General features: G+C 41.0%; 1 protein-coding gene across 1 annotated transcript; it reads left to right on the plus strand.

Moving 5' to 3' along the window:
- Positions 1-2,032: 2,032 nt before the first annotated feature.
- KNG1 (kininogen 1) lies at positions 2,033-24,384 on the plus strand. The gene is made up of 10 exons (XM_067536464.1): positions 2,033-2,346; positions 5,348-5,458; positions 6,979-7,063; positions 11,226-11,398; positions 13,047-13,154; positions 15,614-15,695; positions 17,140-17,312; positions 19,437-19,544; positions 20,754-20,837; positions 22,945-24,384. Exons 1-10 carry the CDS (start codon positions 2,152-2,154, stop codon positions 23,782-23,784), a joined length of 1,959 nt encoding a protein of 652 aa, XP_067392565.1. The 5' UTR covers positions 2,033-2,151; the 3' UTR covers positions 23,785-24,384.
- The last annotated feature ends 253 nt before the right edge of the window (positions 24,385-24,637 follow it).

A 24,637-nucleotide genomic window follows, 5' to 3' on the forward strand; every position in this document is an offset into this window, starting at 1 on the left:
ATGCAGAAACACTTGCCACTCTATGGGCCTGATTTTTCAGAGGTGCAGTTCCACAGAGGACAGAAATGACAGGAGAACTAGAGTAGCTCAACTAACCCTGCAATACCAAAGGTTTGACCACCCAATTGTCTAGACCTGCTCTGTGTAAGATTAGATAACACAGTGGTACCAGCCCCACCTACAATCATATTAATGTACTTACCTTGCAGGGACCTTGTAAGATTTAACTAGTGAATATTTATGATGCAAAGAATCAGGCAGGGTATTGAGAGGGGACTGAGACTAGAACTGGGAATCTGTGCTTAAGGGAGGGGAGAGAAAGACCAGATGAGGAGCCAGGAGGGGGAAACTGAGAATGGCTGGGCACAGAGAATGTGACTGAGTGTGAAGAAGGGGATAGAATGGAAGTTGGTGGGAAGTTGGGGCTCAGACAGTGAGCCCAGAGAGAGAGATCAGGACTGCCTGAGTAAGGAAACTGGGACTGGGATGAGAAGCATAATAAGTGGTTTCACACAACACATAGTCAACCGGTGGAACTCCTTGCCAGAGGATGTTGTGAAGGCCAAGACTATAATGATATTCAAAAAAGAACAGGATAAGTTCATGAAGGATAGGTCCATCAGTGGCTATTAGATAGATGGCAGGTATTACTGTTTGCCAGAAGCTAGGAATGGGTGATGGGATGGATCACTTGATGATCATCTGTTCTATTCATTCCCTCTGAAGCACCTGGCATTGGCCACTGTCAGAAGACAGTATACTGGGCTAGATGGGCCATTGGTATGACCCAGCATGGCCATTCTTATGTTCTTATGGAGACTGAGACCAGATAGGCAAGGAGAATGAATGTGGGACAAGGAGCCAGAGGCGGAGGAGAGACAGGACTGGGACAGGGATAGGGGAGAAGAGCACAGAAGGGGTCACACTTGTGAGGGATAGGCAGAAGAGTCTGTGCCCACTTGAGAACAAACCCCTTTAAAGCCTGGAATGTAATTCAATATTCCTGAGTCTTATCATTCCTCTGCAGCCATCAAATATCTATGAAACCACTGGCAAAGTGTTTGTCTTAATCCTGTCTAGTGTTGGTCTACAGAGAGGATGATAATCTACTATTGCTATCAGTTACTGTTAGCTCAAGGGGCAGAGGTCTGGGCAGGGGAACTAAAGGTTCCAGTCCGAGTGGTGACCCAAGCGGGTGTAACGATGATGCCACATGATGAACTTTCTGTTTTTTCAGTTTGCTTTTTTTTAAAACCTAGGAAATTACGAACACAAAAACTAAGTTAAAAATACATTAGGTCGGGTAAGTCACTTCACTTCTCTGTGCCTCATTTTCATCATCTGCTTAATAAAGCATATCCAGTGCACCAAGGAGTTGTGAGGACTGGTTAGTTTATGACCCAGACGCAGGATCCACAGAGTTGCAAGACTTGGCACTAGCAGTTCCAATTGCAAGACAAGGTGTAATGATTGTACAGCACTATTTAAATGCAAAGTGTTATTCAATGAGGCACATTTATGCAGAGTAATTTTTGAAACATGAGCTGACTTTCTAGAACTCTTGCACCTTATTAGTAAACCGTTCCCTGAAGGTTACAGTCCCACTGTCCAGATCTAGCACTTGTCATCTCTGTGCTGTGCCGTGCGTGACCTTTCTGGGTGTTTTTATAAGCCTTATGTAATGATTCATTCAGAGTGGGTGTTCTGATGTCAAAAAGGAACCAGCAGCCAGAGGGCTACCAAATGTTCATAGAATCATAGAAGATTAGGGTTGGAAGGGACCTCAGGAGGTCATCCAGTCCAACCCCCGTTCTGAGACTCTCCTGTGCTCAGGGCCCTGTGCTACTGATGCTGGGAATCTAACCCTGTGACTCTAACGTGCAGAGGCTTATCCCATTATCTTGATGGCAGGTAGACAACCTTGGTGTCATTATGGTGACTGCACAAAGTTTGTTTGGATAAACCCAGAGGGCTGTTTGCTGGGCAAACAGAATATGATGAGAGTCCACCAACTCCCACACTCCATTTACTCAGTTTACTTGCTTACTGCTTCTGAAAAAAAAGGAGATTATTAAATCTCTACCAGGGGTTCCTTTTTCATTTGTATTTGGAAGAGTCCCTCAATTTCAGAGGGGGCTTCTTTGTCCAGTTATGAAACTTTCCGCTGTGCTAGTTCTCTGCTGCAGTTTTTTCTCTAGCAGTGCCAGCCCGCTCCCAACCCAGGATGCAGACTGTGATGACCCTGATGTTTTTGAAGCTGTGGAAATAGCACTGAGAAAATATAATGGAGACAAAACAGATGGCAACCAGTTTGCTCTGTACATGGTGATGGAAGCCAAGAGAACAGTAAGTAAACTTTGCAAAAAGCGTCTTTGAATTTTATTTTTTTTTTACTTATGGCCAGATTGTGCCCACCTCTGTCATGTGAAATCGCACCTGCGGCTGCATGATGTCCCAATGAAATCAAAGGAACTGATGCAGAGCAAGGTATTATTCATCATGAATAAGGGTAGCAGAATCTGGCCCTGTAGTTCTTCTTTTCCTTGATACTTAAGGCTCTACTGAGCCCTTACTCACACGGGTAAGCCGTTCCTGTCAGTGGGACTACTCCTACCAGGAAACGTTCACCATTGTGAATAAAGGGTTCAAAATCTGGCCCTATTAAAAAAAATGTTTAAATTATTGTAACTAGGTTGAGGCAAGTACTAAAGGATCTATGAGCAAAGTAGCTCCATTGAAATCAAGGCACTATGCAAGGGGGTTACTTGAGTAGTAACGTACTACTCATCATGAGAAATGACATCAGAATCTGGCCTTGTATTTACACTTCATGGCAGAGTCTCCCCAGTACTAAGGGGTCAGTAGGTTGCAGGACTAAGTCAGGAAACATAGTTTCTTTTCACAACTATACCACTGACCCACCGTTGTCACTTTACATGTGACATTTATCCATACTAACATTTATCCATCATGGAGAAATCTTTGAGATCTATGCTTATTATTAAAAGAAGCTTAATGTGGTCTTGTCTTGAAAAGAGCTGGTTGCAATGTGAAAATATATTAGCAAATAATTGATTTGACAAATTTTGAATTATTTGTGAATATTATTTGATCGTCTTTAGTCCTGAGTCATATATCTACTTAAAACATCAGCCAGTCTCTTACTCATATATGGCGACAAGTCTAAGAAAAGAGTAATTACTTCTGAGAACCACACAAAGATGATGTTGCTATAAGGATAATGATAAGCACTACTTTACTTGGGAACAACATTAACATCTTTCTACTGCATTGGATTTTAAAATGTAGAACATCAGAAACAATATATTAATAAGAATATTTAGCACTCCAAGATCTCATAGCACTTTACCCAAATAAGAAACTGAGTTCAGGGAGGTAAAGTGTCTTACTCAAGATCATACAGTGAGCCATTGTTAGAGGTGGGACTTGAACCCACATCTCCTGACATCCAACCCCCTTGCTCTAACCGCTAGATGACATTGTCTTTTCTGCAAACAGAGAGTCAAAAATCTTGCCTGTGTTTTCTAGACCTGAAATGAGCCAATTCATGCTGGAGGAAGGTGGGGGGAGGGAGTTGAAGAGACCCCCTAGCACACAGTACCAAGTACAGTCCTGATCATGCAAACACTACATTTGTTGATGTTAAGCACACTAGTCCGATCATCTTCAATGAGACTACTCACATGTTTAATGTTAAGCACATGCATAAGTCGTTGCAGAATCAGAGCCTTGATGACACCTCCTTCCTTTCTAGTCTTCCAGTAATGCACATTGTTAATATTCACAACTATCTCTGCTGGACATTTTTATTTTAATATATACACGTTTATTGGAGTCACTCTTTGCCTTTCCTTATCTAGACACATTGATTTAATTTTACAGAGGATCTGAAGTGAAAATTACTTGTTTCTTTTAATTTCTGATCTGTCTATGTTGGGGAGGGAAGGGGGGAGCAAGAGGGAGGATTGCCAAAACCCACAAGGGAAATTTGATCATCTTCTTAATTCTTCTTCTAAATATAGTCTAGATTTGACTTATCATCAGTCATGCAGTGCTGAATTCATCAATTAAATGGCTTATTATTACACTTTCATGTATATTAATTGTTGATAAGATAATTAAACATAAAGGCTGACTAGTGCAAGATTGAGTCTGCCCTAGTTAAAGACATAGCTCATGGCAATAACAATGAAATATAACAACAAACAACGTGACATACGGAGCCAACTCTTTCTCTCATTTACATCTGTTACTTGCTGAAGTAAACTTATTCCAGATTTACACCAACGTAACAGAGGGCAGACTTTGGTCCATTATGGGCTAGATCCTCAGCTAGTGTAAATTGGCACAGCTTCGTTAAAGTCAATTACTCAAAGTGAGGATCCAGCCCATTATGTGGTTTTCATTCTGCTGTAGAGCCTTTGGAAATTATTTCATGCGCCACTGAGCTGCAGCTACTATTTTGTGCACAACATTGCACAACAAAGAGAAAGAACAGTGAGCCGAATTCTGCTCTCAGTTACACCAGTGTAAATCCATCATAACTTCGTTAAGTCAACTAGACTTTAATAGAGTTAACTGTGGTATAATGAAGGCAAGAATTCTCTTGCTATATCCAACTGAAATTGCAGGGGGAATTTAAGACTGATGAACATAGTTCCCCATGTTCAAATTTGGCCAGGAACAGAGGTTAATAACTCATCTTTTATGAAAAAATGCCACAGGATTTCTAATGACTACAAATGGTCATCCAAAAGATACATCCTCAAGCATTGCAGTGCCTTCCAATACCACCTGAGGGCATTGGTTCACTGAGTTTGGAGGGTGAGAGGCAGTGCCTCCTGCTGAATTACCCCACATTAGCAGCATCTCAAGGATTTCCTCAGAAGTATCCCATCCTTCTACCGACCAGGCCCAACCTAACTTATAATTAATAAAGGCTGACACAAGCATAGTTCAAAATGGGAGAGCTGCAGATCACCTGAAGCAGTGGCTCATATTTGCTGAATCAGAGAGCATTTGACATATTAAGATACTATGGAGTTGAAAACATGGCTGATTTCTTGCACTGTTTTTTCACTCTAGAGACAGTATGTTGAACAACTTTGGCAATGGCTAAATAGAACAAATTATGTAATTAAATGTTGTTAATTACTGAGTCAGAAAGATTTTGGAGATCTGCTCAGCAGAGATGGTAGCTAATTTGAAGCATAGGTTATCATTCCTTGTTATACACAGTATGAAAGTCCTTTGAAACCCTCATCCCCTCCAGTGACTTGCTGTTTTATCACTGTGCAAATGATGGCTTGCATGTTGTTTTCTTCAGACAGGCCCCGGCATACAGTTCTTTGTGAAGTACCGAATAAGAGAGAGCTCTTGTGCTGTAGGGGGAGATAAACTCTGGCAAGATTGCGATTACAGAGCATCTGCAGAAGCTGTAAGTGCTGCCTTCTTTCAAAATTCCATATATGGAAGTAGCAATGTAATCAACAAGATAGCAGGCTCTTGGGGACAGAGTGCACTTCTGCTATGAAAAGTGACTCTGAAAATGATATTGTGCGGTTCCATATTTATTGCGTCTTGGTCGAGTTGCAGAGGAAGTGTTTTCAGTTTACAAGTAAAATGATGCATCCTGAATCTCCTCTGACTTATTCCTAACTGGCAGCCGTACAAACCCACCATGGTGTCTGATAGTCAAACTGGGCAATCCCTTCTGGCATGATATCACAGTAATTAAGATCCTGCAAGCCAAGTTATGCCCTCACTGACAACTGTGCAACCTCTTGTTGCTGTCAGTGTGACTGCACAGGTGTAAGTGCTTGGAATTTAATAGAGAACTTCGTTGATGATGCATGAGAAGGAAGAGAACCCAGCTCACTCTTCTAGCTGTGATATCACTGCAAGGCTAACAGGAGTAACACACAGTACAAATGTATTCATCACTAAGTCAACAAGCATGACCCTAAATACATGCAAGGAGCAGATCTGTGCAGCAAGGAAGAGCTATTTTATACAGAGATTTTTCAAAGTAAAGCTCTCAACAGAAGGTACAAGGAAGTAGCATGAGAGCCTGAAGCTGCCTATCTACACTGAGGCAAATTTCATTCCATATATTACATGCATATAATGAAAACTTGCAGGAACAAATTGACTCTGGGCTGCACCAGTACAAACCCTGACAAAGAACCCCATCTGCCAGAAAATTTATCAGGCAGGGTGTAGCTGTGCAAAATTCCTTGAATCTTCCCTCTAATGCAGACAGCCAGAATGAGGGATGGAATGTGGCTAATGCAACCAGAGAATTCAGGACACACAGGGGCTGGCAAGGTTCCTATCTCAATTCTTGGTGGAGACGACTGTTGCCCTCATATTGCAGAAACTCCAAGATAAGGAGGGAAGGAAGTGATACTACTGCCTGAATCACCCTGAGGTGCAGTGAGCCAGGATGCTACAAGGAGATCCAAATTCTACCTCACTGCACTAGCAGAGGGAATTTAGACCTCAGTTGTTAAGTCTGCAAATTATCTATACCTTATTTATTTAAATCTGTTCATTGCATCTATTTTAGGGTCCAGATGCATTAGCTAATTAATATAAACAATTGCAATAAAACATTACAGCTTCCAATCATGTGCATTAATCATAAAACAAAAAGGATCTTCAGTGCTGTCTTTCTAGCCATTTCCTACTTCCTTCAATTGATCAATTAACCCACTAGTTCTGTAGAAAAATCCTGAGCAAATATGAGACAGCAAACCTGAAAGTCTTTTATTCAACAAGGTACATGCACCTATCAGTTTGTATCTCTTTTGTCCACTAAATACTGGTTATACGTTCCAATTGTGTTTTATTATTGCAACAAACTACTACAGAAGTATTTCACAGCAATAAATATGGTGCTAACTGCATTTCTGCATCATGTGGCTTAAAGACAAATGGTTTCATCTATGTTTGTAGGAATCAGGCGAATGTACTGCTCAAGTTGATATTGACAAGGCTGAGAAAATCAGTAGTGTTACACAGGAATGCAAAATTATCCCAGGTATGTAACTGCTCAGAAGGGCATTATATAGCTGTATTGAATACAAAGAACAATTACAAATGGCAAGAGAACTTTGTTGAGACGTACAGGTAATTTTAAATTGTTGTTTGCTGTATTGTTGTAACTGTGTTGATTCCAGGGTATGAGAGAGACAAGGTGGTTGAGGTAATATCTTTTATTGGACCAACTTCTGTTGGTGGATAGGACAAGCTCTGGAACGCCACAGAGTTCTTCCTCAGAGAAGGTAACCAGAATGCCAAGCTAAATGCAAGGTGGGACAGATTGTTAAGCGTAAGGGATTCACACATTTTACAGGAGACCATTTAAAAATGAAATGAACAATTAACACCTCTGCAGTCATAGGACCATGGAAGGTTAGTAGGTGCAGAATACATTACAAATTGTTGTAAGGGGTCATAAAACCAGTGTCTCCGTTAAATCCATACGTCTTAGTGTCCAACAGAGTTAGGAATTTAAGTTCTCGGGCTTCTCCTTTGAAAGTGTTGTGCAGGTTTCTTTTGAGGATGACGACTGATATGTCAGCTGTGGAGTGATCACTTTGGGAAAAATGTTTGCCTACGGCTGATAAGATGTTTTTGTCTTTTATCATTTTTCTGTGTGAATTCATTCAAGATCATAGTGATTGTCTGGTTTCACCCACATCATCGTTGTTGGGATATTTGTTGCACTGGACATGGTACACCACATGTTGTCATAGGGAAGTGTAGGACCAGGGAACCTTGAAAAGTTGTTGTGAAGGTATTGACTGTCATAGCTGTGGAGATATGTCTGCATGTTTTGCATCTGTTGTTCTGGAAGGAACTGGTGCTGCCTTGAGTAGATGTGTACTTGGTCTTTGGGGAGCTTGCTACTAAAGATCAGTTTGGTGAGGCTGGGAGGTTGTTTGAAGGCCAGAACAGGGGGGTTAGGAAAGATTTCTTTCAGGATGTGGTTCCGATCAAGTATGGGATGTAATTGTTTGATGATGACCCATATGGGTTCTAGTGTGGGGTGGTAGGCAACACCTGGAGGTGTGCAGTTGGTGGCTTGTTTTATTTTTTTTTCTGTATAGAAGCAAGCTCTCAAAGTATTTGGGTGGCCCATTCAACGATGCAATCTACTTCTCTGGTGGAGTGTCCTTGTTTAGTGCAAGCGAGTTTAGGTGTGTTAAGGTGTGTATACTCAATTTTCTCTTTGGAGCATTTTCTCCACTCGAAAGCTTGTCCTTGCCACCAACAGAAGTTGCTCCAATAAAAGATATTACCTCACCTATCTTGTCTCTCAGGTAATTTTAAAGGTAGGAGCCTTGCATCATTCCATTCATAACCTCACAAATTATCTTCCAAAGGCAACTATACATTAAAAATGAAATTCCACTTCACTCTCTTCTGCTAGCATGGGCTGTACCAACAGAACACAGGTAGTTTGCTATAAAAATACCTATTATCATGTAATGAAAACCATCATCTGCATGACAAATGGTTTTTAAATCTTTAAATCTCAGCCAAATCAAAACTGATTTTCACTGCACCAAGGGACATCCGTGACCTATGGACTGGATATCCCCTAAATTATGAGACTCCATCTGCACCCCTGAGGAACAACTGATGTTCTAATAACGGTAGCAAAAAGATGTGTTATATAGCAAAAATGTATCTTTTTCACTTTCTTCTTAGTCAAAAATGGCTGAACTTGGTTTTCTTCATATTTACCCCCCCCCCTCTCCCCAATGACTCTTCTGACCGAGTTAAAAATGAGCAAAAATTCATTCCAAAAAGTAAAAGTCTGACAGGATTATAATAACCAGAAAAAGGCTCTTTGGAATGGAAATACTTAGGCAACCTTAATAATAGTTGATGCCACAGGGTCTGTTTATAATCCACAAATCCCCCTGTGACAGGGTGCTGAAGGGGTGAACTTCTGGCCAACCCCCTGCCATGCTAGTTTAGCTAACTCAGGGGTAGCAGAGCAGGTAACTGGGCGGAGGCTTGATTGCCTAAGGAGAGGTAGCTGTGCGTAGGCCCAGGTTGAGCAGCCTCCCAAGGGGTTTGATTCAGCCATGAGCTGCAGCTGCCCTACTGGCCCAGCAGGGTTTATAAGCCAGGCCCCAGAGGGTTTGGGAAGCCAGAGGGCAAAGGAGCTGAGGGCTGGGCCCGGCTCCCTGAGCAGCCCCTGGCAAGGCCCTATATGGTGGTGGGAGAGTCCTGTGTATGTTGTAAATAAACCACTGGTGGGTGCAAGCTTGAGGGTCTCTGAGTCCTTTGCGGTCCAGAGGTGTACCAAAGAGAGGCACGGCGAGGGGATGCCTTGCTACACCCCCCCACCCATACATGGTCATTACGTCCATGCATAAATTCCTGAATTAGAAACAAGTTACGATTGAGAGCAGCATTGCTGAGCTTTCTTTCAGTGTCCATGTTTTACTACCATCTAAATCATACTTTGTTTCAGATGCATTTGTAGAGCAATGGTGACATCTAGTTGCCAGGAAGGTTAATAAGCAGTATTTGTATTCCATGGAGAAACTCAAGGAAGGGATACATTTGATTTTGTTGTTTTGAAAGCCGAAAATCTATATTTGACATGAGCATATCAGCTGCACAGCATCAGAAACACAACTACAGTTTTGCAAAAGGTGTCCAAGTTTTTCACTGCTCGTGAAAAGAGCTAAAATTGTGGGTGTAAGACCACAGTCATTTTAGAACAGGAAGTGCTGTATGTTTTTCTGCATTCTGGTTTGTGAAAATAGGGTCAGCTATCCTGATTATAATAATCTCTGGTGGATTCTCTGTACCTTGAAGTCTTTAAACCATGATTTGAGGACTTCAATAACTCAGTCATAGGTCTATTACAGGAGTGGATGGGTGAAGTTCTGTGGCCTGCCTTGTGCAGGAGGTCAGACTAGATGATCATAATGGTCCCTTCTGACCTTAAAGTCTATGATGTAAACTAGGAGTAGGTCCATTGCTTACAGTGGAGTTACTTCAGATTTACACTAATGAAAGCAGAAGGTTGTCCAATGATTCCTATCTGCAGGAAGAGGTAAACAATGGGGTCCATCTGGTAAAGGATTTCACAGCTCAGTCTCTAATGTGTAAGTAACATTGTTGTGCCTTCACTAGTGGAACTTTTCCACCTTGTCCTTATATAAATATTAGGTCAGTTCCTTGGCTGTGTAAATTGGCATTGCACCCACCAGCTGAGGTTCTGGCCCACAGATCTTACTGAAATTCCCCCAGTGATCTAATATTGTCTCACTTTGATTCTCAAGGTCACTGAATTGTGAAATTAGATTTATGCACTGAAGTATGTAATTAATATATGAAAATCCAACCCATGCTTACAAGGAAGGAAAGGGGGTTAATAGGATTAGTGGCAGGGAACAGAGTCTGGAGCCTCCTCCTTCCAGATTGCCTATTCAAATCCAGCCCAGGTTGGTAGTGCCTGAAAGTTGATTCTAGCTGGTAAGTCTTTGGCAGCCTATGCAGGGGCAATTCTGACAATACATCTGAAGAGTAGCTGGACCCACATCTGTAGGGGAGCTCTGAGTCATGGTAGCTCCTCTCAAAAGGTGCCAGATGAAATGTTAATGTGAAGTTTTCCGTTGCAGCATGGTGAGGAGTACAAGCTGCTGCACATTGACTCTGAACTCTCCGGTAAAAACCAGAACCTTCTGGGGAATCTCCCTTTACTGCAGCCCTGGCAGGCACAACCCTGTGGGTTCTCCTATTCATGGCTGATGGATGACTCCCTTTCTTGCACAGTTTCAAAGCTGCAGGCTGTATTTCACATTAAAAGTAGAGAAGAGCTCTAAACAAAACCTTAGATCCAAAGACTCCTGACCTTTTGTGGGTGAAGGGTTTAACATCTGAACCCAGGTCTGGATCCAGTTTTCAAAAATGCCCCACACAACTATACTGAGCTGAGCCAAAAAGCCTGGTTCTGAACACCTTGAATATCCTCGCAAGTGGGCTGAAATGTGGATCTGTATTTTGCTGCTCAAGCTCATTTCCAGTAAAAAAGAATGAGGATTCTTGCTCCTCAAACTCTCTTTCTTGTTCACAAAAAAATTTGGGAGCTAAACATCTGAGGCTGTTTTATTAAGGAAAACGCTGATTTTTTGTTTTGTTTGTTTGTTTGTTTGTTTGTGTGTTTGTTTCAGTTGAAGGGAAGGTGACTGTTTCCCATGCTGCATGTCTTGGATGCTTTCATCCCATACCAGGAGACAGCCTACAATTGTTACCCATTTTGAGATATGCTATTCAAATCTTTAACAGTCAGAGTGATCAATCCTCCCTTTTTGACCTTGGTGAAATAATAAAAGCCACCAGGCAGGTTTGTATATCAGATTTTTTTTCTTTATTTTATAAAAGAAGGTACTTTGGTCATTTATATCTATCTAATCTATCTATCTATCCGTAGTTCAATATTACAGTCGTAAAATATGTGATAAAAATAACACTTAACTTCTACATATGGGGACACCGAAGCACAAAAAGTTAAATGCCTGATTTTTTTTCAGTGGTTTTAACCATGGCTTCTGAACCGCTAATGAACATAGTTTGTCCTTGTCTCCAGTTTCAGCTAAACTGTGGTCAGCACTGGTTCAGCTGCACATGTTGCCAACACACATTGTCAGCAACTGATGTATTTTGTGGTTTAGACAAGACTAATGAAGGAAAGTGGTTCAGAAAAATAAAAAGTCCACACTCTGCCTGTGAGATAGATGTGGATTTTGCATTTTGTTCTTCAGTGGGAATTTTGAGTGTACAAGGAATGCACGCTCAAGTCCCCAAATGTCCATGTTAATTTGTGTTCCATATCTGTGCCAACGACTCAGCTTAGGCATCGGTATGACAGACCTCTAAGATTTACAATTCTAAAGAGATGTTTCTGATTTGACTTTTAGTAATATATTACCTAACACAAACTACGTATCCTTTTCCTTTGCATATTTGTAAGCATTTATCTTTTTGTGTTGTTGCACAAGTCAGTTTGAGTCACTGTTTAACTTGCACAAAATATCAGGAACCAAATCAGTTGTATTAAGAAACCAATTTCCACCTTTTGTTAATGGCATTTCTCACCTTAGCTGCAAGACACACAGGTCTACACATTCCTTAAACCCTGGAGGGCTGCTGTGGAGCAGCTGAAGAGGGGATTGCCACACCACCTGTGCACTCTGAGTGGTCTTCATGTCAGACTAGAATAAACTAGTCAAAGGAGTTCACTGGGATGGACTGGGGAAAGAATATCCTGTATGCTTATGTTGATCCAGCATACCTATCACTTCTGCATGTGGAGCTGATCCAAAATGCACTGAAGTCAGTGGGATTATGTCCACTGTGATGCAGAGAGGATAAGGCTACTTTGCTGTTCCATGAGCTGGGAGAGTACTTGGGATACACGTGCATTAGGTAAACAGCACTCTTACAGTCGATATTATTTTAAGTCGCTATGTTTCAAACAAGAAGTGACTTAAATCCTGAACAAGAGAAAAGAAAATGCCCAAAGGCAGGCACAATTCCTAGTAAATAATAATTGCAGCACACCTGATAATAAATGACACCTACCACTGAAAGTTGTATTATTCAGATACTGTTATGCCATGTGCTATACCTAGGAACTGCCATGCTGGATCAGACCAATATTTTCTAGTCCAGTAGCCGGTACCAATACTTCAAAGGAAGCTGTAAGAAACCCTGCACTGTGAGGCGGGGGGGTTGGAAACTGAACCTGAATCTGGTTACAAATTTACAGCTGGCCCCCATGACTCAGTTTACCCTTCCATAAAATGAGAATAATAATTTCCCGCTGCACTGGGCTATTGTGTGGTTTAGTGACTGCATAGCAATTTGAAACCCTTGGATGGAAGGCATTATAGATGTGCAAAGTATTATTATCTTGCTATTTATTTGGTGATTTTATTTAATAGTTTTTCTTTCAAATACATATTGAATCATCTCCTAAATATTTGTTCCAGGTGGTGGCTGGATGGAATTATGCAATTGAATATGAAGTCAAGGAGACTAATTGCTCCAAGAATAATTTTCAGGATTTAAGTCCTGTGTGCAAACCCATTTTTGGAGGCGTAAGTGATATTCATGTACAGTTTATCAAAACTGCTTCTCATGTTGGTGATTAACTACAGTACTAAGATTATGATTCAGCAAAGTACTTATGCACCTGATTAACTTAGGATATGTCTACACTGCAATAAAACACCTGTGGCTGGCCCATGTCAGCTGACTTGGGGCTCACAAAGTTTGGGCTTCGGGGCTATAAAATTGCAGTGTCGTTGTCCAGGCTCTGGCTGGGTCCCAGGCTCCAGCCTGAGCCCAAATGTCTTGCAATTTTATAGCCCGGCAGACTGAGCCCCCGCGTCAGCTGACACGAGTCAGCAATGGGTGTTTTTATTGCAGTGTAGCCATACTCCTAAAGTCAATGCAATTTAACCACAGGCTTAAAATTAAACATCTGCTTCAGTGCTATGCTCCTTAGGAATGGATTTAAGTACATGTTTAAGTCCTTTGCTGAATCAGGGCCTAAAAAGGCCACGCCCTTGAAATGTTTGCAAATTCCCTTGCACAGCCAAAATAGTCTCATCAAAGCCACAAAGTCTAATTTTTAAGGAGAGCCTGGCCAAGGGAGCTGCATTGGGAGAACAGTAATGTGGAAATTAAAATGCTTTTTAGGAAAAGCAAGTCACTAAATTACTGTTATCTGCACTGCAGTCTGTATGGGAAAACTTCAAAGGATATGACAAATAAATACACATACTCCAGGCAGGCTGTGTCATGAATTACCAAGTGTCTTGGCTACAGGTACATCTTTCAGGAAATGGTTGAAGCATTCATTCTTTTTCTTCCTGCCTGCTACTAGCGGTGGCTAAAATTGTCTTTTGGATGGAAATGACCATGCTACAAAAACCCACTTATATTTTACCAAAATCTATTTGTTACAGACAAGTGCCTATGCAGAATATCTCTCCTGTTGCTCAAGGGTGCCTTGAGAATGCTACCAAACTTCAGAAGTGTTGATGCAAAGGAGAAGAAATGACTGCATAGTATAATGGATTGAAAGAAGAAGGGGCAGGGGCAGACTATCTGGGTTCAGTTTCTGGCTCTGACACTGACTTGCTCTTTAACTGTTAACAAGTCATTTAATCTGTTTGAGCCTCAGTTTCCCAATCTGTCAAATGGGATATCTGCCTATGTCACAAGTATTCAGGAGGGCTACCAGCAATGGCATGTAATATTGACCCACTTATGGCTTATAAGATTGGGCCTTAGCCATATAACACCTGAACCACTGAGCAGTTTTATTAGCTACTCATTGGTAGGTATTAGCAGGATCAGCAGGTCCTTTCTGCACATGACCAGCTGTTGTAACCTGAGACCAATACTTCTGAATTGTTATCTTATGCTGCAAGCTTTACTAGTGTGTGAACAGAAAATTGTTCACAGCAGTACTAGAGAGCCTGGCCTCTCAGGGTATGTCTACACTGCAATGTAAATCCTGGGTTTGAACTCAGGCTCAAGCCTAACTTCTTTTCTGTCTGCACACAAATTGTACTCACTCAGGACTTGGACCCAGGCTACCAGAATCCCATGGGCATGAGTCCAGTGGGGCTGCATCTACATGGCAAAGAAATAGGGCTTGAATCCTGGGTCCTGGCTTGACTCAGGCTCAGACCCTCCACCCCTGTGGGGTCCTGGATCCGAGCCCTGGGTTAGCATGATTTGTGTGTAGACAGAAGGGGGATCAGGCTTGAGCCTGAGTTTAAACACCGGGCTGACATTGCAGTTTAGACATACCCTAAGGCATTGGTGCCCAAACTTTTCCTCTCTTCCCCCCCATTACCAGTAATAGAATGTGTCTGCACCCTCCCGGGCTGGAAGTAGAGTTATGGACGGTACGGGGACCGCAGCTGGGAGCAGGGGCCAATGGCTGAGAGCGGGGGCTGGGGGCAGCCAAGAGCAGGGGCCAGTAGGCAAGAGAAGGGGCCGGGAGCAGGGTTGGGGGCAGAGTGGGGCTGGGTAGTGTTCTCTCCCCGCCCCGCCATGAGAGCTGCCCTGGGCCCTGCCGCACCCCACCTCCAGTTTGGGGACCACTGCCCTAAGGGTATGAATCTGTAGGTACTAAGCATTCTAACCTCCCATTGAAGTAAAAGGGAGTCAAGGGAGTTGTTCAGTACCTTGCAGCACCAAGTCAAAACTGATCCCATTAATCTTTTATCAATATCTATCTATAAAGGGTTCTTCCATTTTCCCAGGAGGATTTCCCAAGGTCATCTTTCTCTTGATCAGAAATCACTGGCCCTGAGTTTGAGCTCATTCACACCAGTGTAGATCAGGAGAAAATTCACTGGAGACAATGGAGTTAGACCAGTGTAAAAGATATCACAATTAGGCCTCTCATCTTTCTCTGCATGACCTAGCCTCTGTTTGCTGTGAAGAAGGGCATCAGGACATTTACAAATGTGCTTGTTAAATATTTCTAAGAGAAAACAAAGAGGGCTTTTTTTTTCTCCCCCCACCCCCAATCCAGCATGTAGGTCGCTGTGACGCCAAGGCCTACGTGGATCTTAGTGACACAATTGTAGATGTTGTACAGAAATGCAAATTTCCAGGTACGTGACAACCATCTGTCAACTCAAAAATGTTAATGGTTTGTTATAATTACAAATTGATGTACAATAAAAATGCCAAGGGACTAAAAACAAATCATAGAAGGGGGAAAGTTATTCTGCTGGCACAGCAAAACAATGAGGCCTTTTTCTCCACAACAGAATATTAATCGATAATTTTTTCACTTTCCTACAAGTATTTAAAATGCAGCAGAAAGTTCTCTGATCTTTACACTGCCATACTCTATGACATGTGAAGCTGGCCACTGACCCATGTACGGGGATCAGCAGAATTAAGCTCCAGGTCAAACCTACTATGAAGATCAGCAGGGCAGCTCGGAGAATATAACTGTCCCCCTAAACTTTATTTACACGTAGAATAAACCCCTATTTCTTTCCTCCTCCATCATCACCATCAGGAGATATCCTTTAAAGAGAAGTCAGTATCACACAGTATCTTCAGTAAGCAGTTTTGTCTGTTGTGTTTCCAGAAGAACTATATTTTCCCCAGGAACTCTGTTCTACTCCTCCAACTAGCAGTAGAGCTGCAGAGATGGCCATCATTTAAAGAACTTTCACAAAGATACAGATATATCCAAAAAAGGCATAGAGGAACAACCCCTTAACATGCACAAATATATTCCACATTCACAACTGGATTTTGTATGTACATCACCTCCTTAAATTAAAGAGCCATAGCCACTTTGGCTGGTGCTCTCCGAGCTCGTCAACTGGACTCAAGAATTCATCTAATGAAATAAAAACAGTGATAGCACATTACATCCATTCTTGAATTTGATAACTTGGAAACTTAGTTTCTTTTCAGGGGTAAATTACCCCACCTATACCTGATTACTTATTACCCAGCATCATGTCTCTGGCCAGACAATTTTCTTTATTGTCACTTCTTTCTAGTTTCCTATTGGACAGAGATTGTTACCATTCCAAGGTTTTAGATCTGCAGGTACAGGGTCACTCCATGTAGAATGTGCTACTTCCCCACCCATTCCTAGACTTGTTTTGCTTCAAGAAATGGTTATGTAATTAATCAAAATACAATCACTCATTGCATACAGTGAGCACTCATAGATTTCAGGAATGAAAGGAGCCTCCTGTTTCCTCTAGTCCAGCCCACCACACAAGTGCCGATGTTTCTTCTCTAGCAGTCACTTGCCACCCTCAATTTGTGCACACTACTCATTTCCATGAGGAACAGTGTGTTGATCAAATGCATTGTTTAAATTATGCTCTCTCCTGAACACATCACTGATGTGACAACACAAACATCTACTTAATCAAGCCCCAAAATATTTAGGTTCCACTTCACAGATTCAAACACAGCCTGTCCTGGCAGGGATAAATTTCTGTCTCAATGGTTCGCCCAGGTCCCCATGCACACTGAATCATTTGTTTCTTAGATTTACTTGAAACCTGATGTTTCTTTCAGTTGAGGAAACTGTAATTCCCCTCACTCCTATTTGTGCTGGCTGTCCAAGGCCCATCCCAACTAACAGTACAGAACTGGAAGAACCGCTGAGGGCTTCCCTGGAGAAGTATAATGAAGACAGCAATGATGGCTTCTATTATAAAGCTGAAGCAATATTATATGCCACAGTGCAGGTTGGGATTCTTCTTTCCTTTTCACGCTCAGTTTTATTTAAGACCACCTCTCCATGTTTCATAGAGATGGGCCAAGAATGCCAGGGGTGAGGGCTGAATCATGTTTAAGGTTTGGATTTGGGTTTGAAATCTTGGGAGCTGGTCTATCTGCCTAGGTGTTTATAACAGTTTGATCACAAGGGTATCTGAATGCCTGTTCTTGCAAATTTCAGCCACTTTAGGTTGCATCCAAAAGGATCCAAAAAACATCCCTCAACATATTTTTGTCTGACCTGGACCTAAAATAATAGGGCAGGGTTCAAATTCAGGAATCTGAGGTTTGTTACACCCCTCTTCTTTACTAAACCTTTTGTCATAAATTCATAGCACATCAGAAATAGAAAAGACCTATGAGGTAAGATCATCCAACCTATCCTCCAGGCCAGCATTCTATACCATATATTCCCCTTTGTCTATCCTACAGCAGATTTAAAAATTTCAAGCAATGGAGCATTCACTATTTTCCTTGGCTTACCTTAGATCCAAATTCTGCTCTGAGTAATGTTCCAGACTAACTCCACTGAATTTATACCATTATAACTCAGAGTAGAATATGGTCCCATCTTTTATTTGTCTGTAAAACATCATGTACAATTATGGTGCTACCTAAATAAATAAATAACCATTCCACAGTCTAACAGATCTTACTATCAGAAAATACTTAATAATTGACTTACATTTTCCTTTGCTGAATCTCATCTACTTATTTCTAAATATAGAACCCCTTTAATCACTCTGAATAATTTTTCTCCCTCCTTCTGTTTACACACACAAACATTTACAAGCAATTATTTCAGTGCTGAGAGCTGCAATATTAGGTACTCACTACTGAAACTTTAAGTTGGCAAATACTGCTTGGCACATGGAAGACACTAAAATTCTTACTGATGATGATTTTCAAGGTAAAAATATTCATCTAGTTGGGAAAAAACAACATAAATTAGTTTATACGTGGTGTCCGATTAAAACAAAACAATCCTCACCTTCTCCACTTCACCAGGAATACCAGCCCCAATGCCCCGATTGCTTGTCTCTCCCATAAAAGTCTATGTACCTCTTCCACATTGCCCCAGACACATGGTTCACCCTTCCTGAGCTGGTCTGAAAGGCCACTAACCACTTTCTCCTCCCTGACAATGCTTCCTTATTGATCTGTTCCAGCACTCACTGAAGTCAATGAAAAGTCAATTGCCCTCGATGGGCATTGGATCAGGCCCCAAGACCCACTTCTTCTGTGAAGCCAACAAAAAATTAGCCAAGTAATAGATTTGTTAAATAATATCATAATATTAGAAACACTTCTAGCCTACCACTGCATGGACTAGACTTGCAGAGTAATCCATATTATTTTATTGATATATGCTTCCTTCTTCCACTTTGTCCCTATTGTGTACTTATCCCCTTGTAATATCATGAACACAATTCGTATATAAATAGATTCAGGAAGGAAACATAAATGAAATTGTGGGCCCAGTGAAATCAATGGCAAACTCCCACTGACTTCAGTAAAGCCAAAATTTCACCCCATCATGTCTGTTGTTTCTACTGTGAGATGCCTATGACCTTTTTGGGTGTGGTAAAAATCACTAAATAATAATATCAACAACAAATTAACTGTCACGGGCACATTAATGAGCCATTACAGTTTAACTCTTTAATCTGTTTGGCAAATAGGATTGTTTTTCACTGAGATTGTATTTATCAGACTCTTCATTTTACCCTCATCCAACTTCCCTTACCTCATATTTGGCTCCCTGTGTCTGTAACGATTTCCTTTTTTAGTAATGAAATTACTGCAGCCATGCAGTAAAACAAACCCAGAATTGTGCACCTCACATTCTTTTGACCTTTTTATCTCCTCCAATTTCAGTGCTATGATGATTTTTGAGGGTGGAATGGAAGAAAAAAGGTCAATTAGAAATTTATACTGATTGTCCCTTGTACTGTCAAACGGTTTTGTTTGTTTGTTTTTATGCACACAGCTCTGATGGGAAGGTATTAAGTTTTTAGATCACTTGTCTTTTCTGTGAACCTCTTGCAATAAAAACACACTGAATGAGGAAAATCTTCTTATTGATTTTTCAGGTGGTTGCTGGAAAAAATTATAATATAACATTTATAATTCGGAAGACAAATTGCTCAAAGTCAGATGTCAAAAAACTGAATGAAGATTGTAAGGCTACAATAGACAGTGTAAGTGATTGGGATGCTGCAGATCACCAACTCAGAGGGATGGTTCCCAATTAACCAAATTGAATTGCATCAGAGATGATCATGTCATAAAATAAATTAATAAAAAATAACCCCCACCAAACCAGCAACCCAGGTTTGGTGTTTTTATTAGGTAACTTCAATTGGCCTTTACTGCCACTAACCAGCCAGATCAATAAATGCTAATCATTCCTCAATAAACAGAGGGAGTTCTCTGTTCTAGCATGATCTTTACCTTTGTCATTAGCTGTGTGTGTGTGTGACCCAAGATACTGCCAAGGACAGTAGTTGTTTTGGTCAAGTCACTCCAACTGTACAAATCTTTCTGCTTAATGCAAAGTTAATGGGATCATTTTTTAACTATTTTATGGATTGTGATCCAGTTGTATGGGTTGTGATTAAAAAAAAGCAGGGGGGAGGTTTTACTAGGGTGTGGGCAGGTTGGTATTGCTGGAGTGGAGTGCTTGTAGGGCTAGGGGCCAGAACACTTGGGGCAAAAGGAGTTATGTTAGTTGGGTGCCACTGAGGTCAAACGATGGGTTAGTGCTGGTGTAGTGAGCACTCTTGAGGCTAGGGAAGAAGGCCTGGTCAGGAGAATGGTGCTGTTGGGACTGGTGTTCATAACTCAGTGGTGGTGGTTGGGGGAGTTTTTCTTCATTCTCTCCCCCACACACACTTTCTCTCACCCAGAAGTTCTCATCTCTGAAGGTTGAAAAACACTACTGCAAGGGGTGGTAACATCAGTTCTACTGAGGCATCCAGTAACAATGGCCACTTTTGAAATATTTGGCATTAACCTCTCTGTATCTCAAGTTTCCCCATCTTATATAGTGATAACATCAACATTTACTTACCTCTCAGAGGTGCTGTGATGATCAACTAGCTAATGCTCGTAAAGTACTTTGGAGATGGAAAGTGCTAAGAATTAGTGTTCTGGGTTGAATTGTGATGTTCATGCCAGTTTGCTAAAGCTAAATAGAACTAAACGGAGATGGGACTCCAATATAAAAACCTACAGAGATAACACAGATGGATTCCACAGATATTCATGTAAAGCTCCAAATATAAAAGGGTCTTTAAAAGGTCATTAAAATGTATATCCTTATTCATATATAATCCTGTTCCCGTGTGTGTGTGATGTATTGTTGTTTTAAGATCCCATGTTGGCTTTTTTTTTTTTTTTGATGACAGGAACCTTTACAATGCACAGCACAAGTTTATGTGGTGCCCTGGACAAAGACAATACAGCCTAATGTTAACTGCAAAATACAGGAGGTAAGAATTCTGAATACATATATTATTTCACTTCAGACTACTTACAACACTATGCAAAGTTTGTAGTGGGGAAATATTTTTATGCCTTTATCTGTCTCCCAAAACATTCAGTTCTCCGATTCGCTCATACCTTTAGCCTCAGATTAGCTCATAACCTTGAATTTAAAAAAAAAAAAAAAAAAAGGGGGGGGGGGAGGGGGAGAGGGAATGGTTACTTTTTATCATCTTAGTAATGTCATCATCATTCCTCTTACCCTCTGACCTGGGTAGCCTAGGCTGGGCTAATGCAATGCATGAGATGAGATGCTGGGCTATGTAAGATCACATCTACACTGCATCTGGAAGCAAGCCTCCTAGCTCAAATCACAATATCAAAGCATGGTTTACACAGGCATATTTAGTGTATTAGCAGGAGTCCTGCTAGCACAAGTCTGTGGTCCTGGACTGGGAAGCTCACTCCCAGATGCAGTGTAGACATGTACTAAGAAACTGCAGAAGGGAGCAGAATAAGACAACGTTACAGTATAGAGACTATTCTGCCTGCCTGATGACTGGTTCTTTGCAGGATCTGTCAAGCTCAATTCCCTGAGGTGCTAAGCACTGTCAAACCCCACCGATGTCTATGTTGACTGAGTTTGCAAACTTGGGGAAATTTACCATCTTGGGAAGATGCACAGATATCCACAGTGTCTACTGATCTTTGCACATTAGTAGGACAGCAGACATCAGTCCAAATCCCCTTTTGCCTGGCAGGATGGGCCTGGAATTGTAGATTTGTCTGCAGGAGGCATTTCCAGATCTCCCCTATCCAACCATCATCCAGCCCTGTATCTACATCAGAGCTTGGTGGTTTCAGAATAGTGATATAAAAATCAAGCTTCTAGAATTTTGATCATTATGGGGCTTTTTACTAAAATCAGGAAAATAAAACACATGTGACAGACCCTATTCAATGAATGAAATTAAGCTCACATTCAGCAATTTTGGTATGTTCAACAACTTCATAACATCCTATCCATTGTGTATTGACTGTAGATGCCTACTCTAGTTATGTCTGCACTACAGATCATATTGTACCTGACTTCAGTTTTCAAACATGGCTTCGCCATGAACTTCCCTGAACAATGGTTGAATAGGGTTCAGTCACTATTCTATTCAGTATTCTGCAGTATTCAGTATTCAGACTGTCACTATTCAGTCACAGTCACTGGTGGACAGGAACCAAGCCAGGCTGGACATTTGATATAGAAAGAGCAATAAACTTTTGTTGATCAGCTGATTAGATATTCTTACAAAGGTGTTCTACATTAGTGGAGACAGGGAGGATGCTGTGTTGGTCACCTGAGGTCAAACACTTAAGTTTTGTAGTGTAGACATTAACCTATGTTTATTATTCTCTTCTGACGCCATGCAATGCAGCTCTTCAATCCAGAAACTAGAAATTCAATAAGTAATACTTCACTTAATAAAATAATCCAGGTCTTTGATTCATGCCTGCTTTGAGGCTAGACTGAAGTGTGCATCACAATCCTTCCTCAATATGATATTCTGTGCCTATGACAGGGGCATTTAGTTCCAGAATTCAAAAGTATTGTTCACAGACTAAAACCAATATATTAACTTCTAAAATGTGTCAGCTCTTGTCGTACTATGCTATACTGTACTATTCCATCCTAAAGGAGGCTGGATTTCAGGGGTGAGTGAAATGTTTTCTTCTTTAGCTAGAATCTCTAAAACACTATGAAATTTTTCAGGAGTAAAGGTGCTAGACTATATAAAATGTTATCATCCTTATAGATGTACATGATTATCTAGTTAAGTTCAGAAGATCTGTTAACACATTTTTGTTAACTGGTTCGCATTTACACATCATCTGCAATTTGCTAGTTCTCAAATATTTGAAACTAATGTTCTGAGGCAGGCAGTCAACAAAGAAAAACCCCACTCATCTTCTCCTTAAGCACTATTTAAAAAAAAAAAACACGTGTCAAGGGATGTATATCTTTTACATTGAAATCACAAGCAGAATTGTTCTAAATGGTGTAATAAGTGTAGATAATAAAATTATTGCTACGTATTTGTCTAAATATCTCTTGTTCCTTTTTAGACTATTTTGGCAAGAAGGCCTCCAGGCTTGACTCCTTTCCGATCTCTATTTATGGAAGCAAAAACCACGCAAACCACACCCCAAAATAAAAATGAAAAGGGGCCTAGAGAAGGTCAAGCCCCTGGCAAAGGGCCAGGAAAAGATATTAGGTGTGGACCAAAACATGGAGGTGAGGATAAACATGGGCACAGACATGATATTGGGTGTGGACCAGAATGTGAACATAGACAAGGTCCCGGACATGAGCATAAACATGGACATAGACGTGGACCAGAACATGAACATGAGGAAAAACATGGAGGTGGACATGGGCATGGGCATGGAAAACATAAGGATAAGCAAAAGGAGATAAAGGGCAAACATAAATATTCAAAAGATGAGTCTTCTGAAGAATGCCATGATGAAGTTGCTAACCAAAAGGAAAGGCTGCGTACACAATCTTTAAAGCCTGGTCTTGTAGAAGTAGGTGCGTTACCTATTCCTCAGCCCACAAAAGATCTAACAGATGGTTTTCCTGAGTTCCCTGATCTCCCTGCAGAAATCCCTGATCTCCCTGCAGAAATCCCTGATCTCCCTGCAGAACCAGACAGCACTGGCATTATTCCTGATATTCTTTCATTTGGCGGGTTGCCGGATCTCCCAGAACCATCTGTCCCAAAGTGTCCTGGAAAGCCATGGAAACCAATCACGGACTTCACAACAGCTACTAGCAAACCCAAAGTACTGACAAATGAGGATCTTTTAGCTCATGTGTCTGAAGACACCAACCCAATAACAGAAAGTTACAGACCCCCCTCCCAGGACTTGACAGATTTTGACCTCAAGGATCTCTTACCATAATTCAAACAGTTTATGATCCATTCAGGCAATAAACAGAAAATCATAAAAAGTATTCTCTTTTGAAACATAAAAATGTAGAGTAGTGATTCTCATCCTGTTAGCTATGATGCTTAAGAGGGTCACCAGCAGTTTTCTGGAGGAATTGAGAGCATGAGCTAATTCTCTATGTTTGACTCTCCCCTTACACAGGTGTAGATCAGGAGTGACTCTATTGAAATCAATGAGTTATACTGGCATAGAAAAAATATAAGTGAGAGGAAATTAAGGCTACTTTTCTCCAATTTTTGCTGAAGTGGATTTATTCAGTTACTTGCAACTTATCCTCAGATGCCAGAAGCATCCTAGGAACCATGGCACCAATTCCATCACAGCATGTTTGAATCATTGTGGGAACAGGTACAAATTCTGGGAATCATCTGAGGAAACCCAGTCAAATGTAGCTTAAGGGTGGGGGGAAAAGAGGGCACAGTATGAAACAGGGTGAGAACCCGTTCCTTAAATGTTTAAAACCATATTTTTCACATCTGCAGGACTGACAAATTTTTGGAGAATACAAAACAACAAAATAAAAGGAAAATGTATGTCTTGTTAATTTCTTTATTCCAATTAACATTCCCATCAGTCCTTCACTTAACAGGTTGCCTTCTTGGAGGAGATGTTAGAGGTCAGCTCAGAGAATCCCAGATAAAGAATCCTCACTCATGCAGGTTCCTACTAGTATACATTTTCAAAGCTGCATAACTATTTTCTGTATATAAAATATTAACTATTGTATATAGAACTGAAACCACAACTGAGAGAATTTCATTTGGCAAAGGTGCTCAGACCCCCCTGGTCTGATTACAGTATTATA

The sequence above is a fragment of the Emydura macquarii genome, unplaced genomic scaffold, assembly GCF_026122565.2.
Source record: "Emydura macquarii macquarii isolate MOO-44397 ecotype Brisbane River unplaced genomic scaffold, CSIRO-AGI_Emac_v2 contig_3603, whole genome shotgun sequence".
Taxonomy (NCBI): Eukaryota; Metazoa; Chordata; order Testudines; family Chelidae; genus Emydura; species Emydura macquarii.